At 43.7% G+C, this 4,028-nt stretch overlaps 1 protein-coding gene across 2 annotated transcripts in view; it reads right to left on the reverse strand.

Moving 5' to 3' along the window:
* Positions 1-4,028, reverse strand: part of Tgds (TDP-glucose 4,6-dehydratase) — a 16,132-nt gene that overhangs the window by 1,819 nt on the left and 10,285 nt on the right. Inside the window, exons 7-10 of one of the 2 annotated variants that reach the window (XM_026783284.1) lie at positions 3,228-3,287; positions 2,676-2,719; positions 1,732-1,897; positions 955-1,013 (exon numbers count right to left, since the gene is read on the reverse strand). In XM_026783284.1, the coding sequence (XP_026639085.1) occupies positions 955-1,013; positions 1,732-1,897; positions 2,676-2,719; positions 3,228-3,287 (329 nt within the window). Of the gene's footprint in view, positions 1-954; positions 1,014-1,731; positions 2,006-2,675; positions 2,720-3,227; positions 3,288-4,028 lie in introns of both variants that reach the window. The other variant, XM_026783283.1, reaches the window with a different exon arrangement.

The following is a 4,028-nucleotide window of genomic DNA, read 5'->3' on the forward strand; positions in this document are numbered from 1 at the left end:
TGGCTAAGACACAGAATGCACACCCACACATCCTCATTGTGAACACACATCTGCACATCTGGCTAAGACACAGAATGCACACCCACACATCCTTATTATAATTCACATTAGAACAAAATCACGCCAAGGACAAGTTTATTGTGGAAAAATTTTATAAAATATACAAACCCCACAACTACCAATGCCTCACATTCTCTATAGCCTAGCCTTTCAATAACTTATTTATTTCTGCCACAACTTCAGGTACAAATGAAGTACCTGACATATAGAAGAAAATTTACAAATGTTTGATAAATAAATAATCATCAACTCATACAGGTACAAGTGAGGGCTTCTGAGTGCCAACCCTGGGACAAGATGCATTGTCTACATATAATTAACACTTCTGTAAGAAAATACTGTCCCAACTTCACAATGAGAAAACCCATACTGGGAAAGAGCCAACAGCTTTCTTTAGCCTGTGGCTAACAACAGTGCTGTCCTTTACCTTTCTAACACTTACAACCAGGAAGAAAAGTTTGTCAGAAAATCCATGAGTTGAACTGATGTGGGAGGTCCTTCTGTCTATGTGTTGCTTTAATTGGTTAAGGAATATAGAAACTGACTTGGTCTATAGCATGGGGGGAGGAAGGCGAAGTTAGAGAAAAGCCATGGAGCCACTGGAGACAGATGCTGGAAACTTTACCCAGTAAGCCATGTGGTGATATACAGATTAATAGAAATAGGTCAAATTAATATAAGAGCTAGCCAATAAGAAGCTAGAACTAATAGGTCAAGCAGTGGTTTAATTAATACAGTTTCTGTGTGATTACTTTAGGTTTAAGCTAGCAAGGGGGGTGGGCAACAAGTGGCCTCCTCAACACTGAACTACTTTCCCGGTGAGCTCACACAGCTTGTAGTTTTCCAAGCACCTGAAGCGTCCTGTCTCTCCAGATGTCCCAACTTGTCACTCACCTGTCATGGACGTAGTCCACCCAGCTTTCCGTTTCTGACTCCGAACTGGTCTCTTTGATCTGTCAAAACGAAGCAAGCTCCTGAGCCATGTTACGGAATGAGACCACAGAACAACAATTGTATCTGATAGAAGCTGGTAGAAGCTGGTAGAAGCTGGCGAGGAAGACAACCACCTCACAGAGGGAAGGGAGGAGGAGGGACAGTGTGAAAGCTTTCTGTCCTTACCACCTACACGCCATCCAGAGCACGGAAAGAACACGCACTACATAAACCACAGGAAACGCCCTCAAGCCTGTGGTGAAACAGGTGGAGGATGTACGCTAGCAGGAATTTATCTCGTCAGCTCTTCACTTTTAAGTTAAGGAAATGGCAAACTATTGACTGAGCAGTAGTCTGCGTGAGAAATTTTCCCTGTTGGCTCGTGTATTTTAATCCTTGCTTCCCACTGGTGCCACTGCTTCAGGAGGCGGAGCCTTCACTGGGTATCAATGGGGCCGGATGGTGGGGTTTAACAAACACCCCACTTCCTGTGTGTGGAGGAAGAAAAGGATCTAACCAGCCCCTGCTCTGGCCTCCAGGCCCTGTCGCTTGCCCCCACCAGCACTGTTATGGACACTAGCCCTCAGGAACACTAAGCCAAAATTAACTCTTTTCCCTAACTTGCTTGTGGTCATGGTGTCTCATCGCAGCAGCAGGAAAGTAACCTATGCTTCATTACTGTCCTTAGTTTGGTGACAACTTCACAGATCCCCTTAGAGAGGATACGCACATACATACCAGCTGTATTAGCTCTTTCGCAAGCTGGACAACGGACATTTCAAAGTTGGTCCCAATGTTGTAAATTTCACCTGGCTCTCCCTTCCTGAGGACAGTGAGAAAGGCTTCCACGACATCTGCAGCGTAAAGGAAGTTTCTTCTCTGAAGCCCCGATCCATGAATACAGCTAAGTGGATCAAATGTCAGAATTACGCAGTGCAGAAAGAAGCTTCCAAACCAGGCGCAAGCGGTGAGCAGTGACTCCTGAAAGCCAATTTCCAGAGGCCCTAGAGGGCTGAAAACATTAGTTCCCTTGAATTTTCCTCCTTATTTCATAAAACCTTTTTGAGGATTCTTAATTAAAAAAGTGGAAAATATGGCTCCCTAAGAAACATTTGTTAATTTTAGACTATAAATTCATTTTGAAGAAATCCCTAAGTTGGGTAGGGTTACACAGAACTGTAACTCTGGTCGCTTGGGAAACCAAGGCTAGAGGATTCCAAGTTCAAGGCCAGCCCGAGCAGTTTCAAAAAGTTAAAAAAGCAACAATACCGAAATCACAGGGCTGTGGAGGAACTGGGGCTACAGCCTGCCATCAGAGTGTGTGCCTGGAACGGGCGGGCAAGGCCTACTTCCAGCCCCAGAACAGAAAAATTATGGAAAAAGGAAAAGCAAGATCTCCATTTCTACATTAACCATTTGGAAATATAAAATTATATATACATGTTAAAATTTTATTTTGCAACTCTAAGTTCCATGGCAGATAATTTGATTTTACCTTAGTAAATTATGGAGATGCAGTTTAGTTATTAAAAAACTATCACATTAAATGGAGAAAGCGTTCCTTAGTTGGCAGAATGTTCCAGTCCATGGCCTGCGTAAGATTTTATGGCTTTCAGAGATTGCTACTGAATACTACCAGCATGGCAGAGAGCACATGAATGCAAAAGTGAAAAACAACGTACCATTTCCTGCCGTGTTGCAGCAAAGATATAAATTTTGGAATAACCTAGAAGAATATTTAAATGCCATTTCAGACTTTGAAAATGACATTAATATGAATTTAAACTCATATATTAAAAATTATTACTGAGATACATGTGGAGCGATGAATACATTCTAATTCTTTTAACCTAAATTCATGACATTTGGCAACTAAGAGCACTCTAAGGTAGTTTGTGATCTCCTAAGAGCCTGAGGATGAACACACAGGTGTAGTGGGCATTCAGAGGAAGCCACCGTGCACAGTTTGTAGCCAGCACAGGCTGCTTCTTTGGAGATTTCATCCCCCACCTGAAGACAAGGGTTCGAGGCCCACAGGCTTGCCAGCTGGAATGTGTCAGGTTGATGGAGTGAAATCCGAACCCTGAGTCTCACGAGCTCTCACGCGACATCCACAGAGTACGTAATTATGTACAATTACAACATGAATTACTTCAGACAAATAACTGCTGGAGATGGTTTTAAGTAACACTGCAATCACTAAGGGCCACTAAGAACACGGAGATAAAGCTCACCTTCTCGGGATACTGATGTGGTCCATAGACGTTACTGCTTCTGGTGATGACAACCGGAAACTAGAGTGAACAACCGGCACTGTGTAAGGGAAGGGTCCAACCACCAGGGTCAGCTTAACGATAAACAACGTAGGAACACTGGTGCCTATCGGACGCACGGTCGGCACTCAGCGAAGAGCCTGTCATCCTGACATTCATTAGGATACCACGGGAGGATTTCTAGTTCAAGACCAGCTGAGCTATGTAGTGAGCCCCTGGGTTTTCTGTGTCTTTTTTTTTTTTTAAGTCAGGCCTTGTGATGCATGCTTTAATACTAGGAGTCAAGAAACAGAGGCAGGTGGATCTCTTTGAGTTTGAGACCAGCATGGTCTACATGGTAAATTCCAGACCACCTAGGACCACACAGTAAAATCCTATTTTAAAAAAGACAGGAGAGTGTAGGGGTCAGACAAAAGCAGAGGAGCAGTAGGAAGAACAGGCTCCTTCTCTTGTGGAGTCAATGGGAAGAGGGATGTAGAGGAGGCACAGAGTCAGGCTAAACACTGAGGCCTCCCACATGCTAATGCCAAGATGACTTCCAGCAGTCTCCATTTAATTCAATGGTAAGATGGTAGACTCCCTCCACTGAATCAACCCTTACAAGTAAAAAGGACCACCACACAAAGCAAGAGAACACCAAGGAATTTCTGACTTGACCTCTAATAACCAATAATGGCCAGTGGGAAGCCAAATAGATGGCACTGGAGCTGATAACACCTGTCCTGACTGAACTCCAGAATGACACTGTCAGACACTGGACTG

Source organism: Microtus ochrogaster, chromosome 17 (genome assembly GCF_000317375.1).
Source record: "Microtus ochrogaster isolate Prairie Vole_2 chromosome 17, MicOch1.0, whole genome shotgun sequence".
Lineage (NCBI taxonomy): Eukaryota > Metazoa > Chordata > Mammalia > Rodentia > Cricetidae > Microtus > Microtus ochrogaster.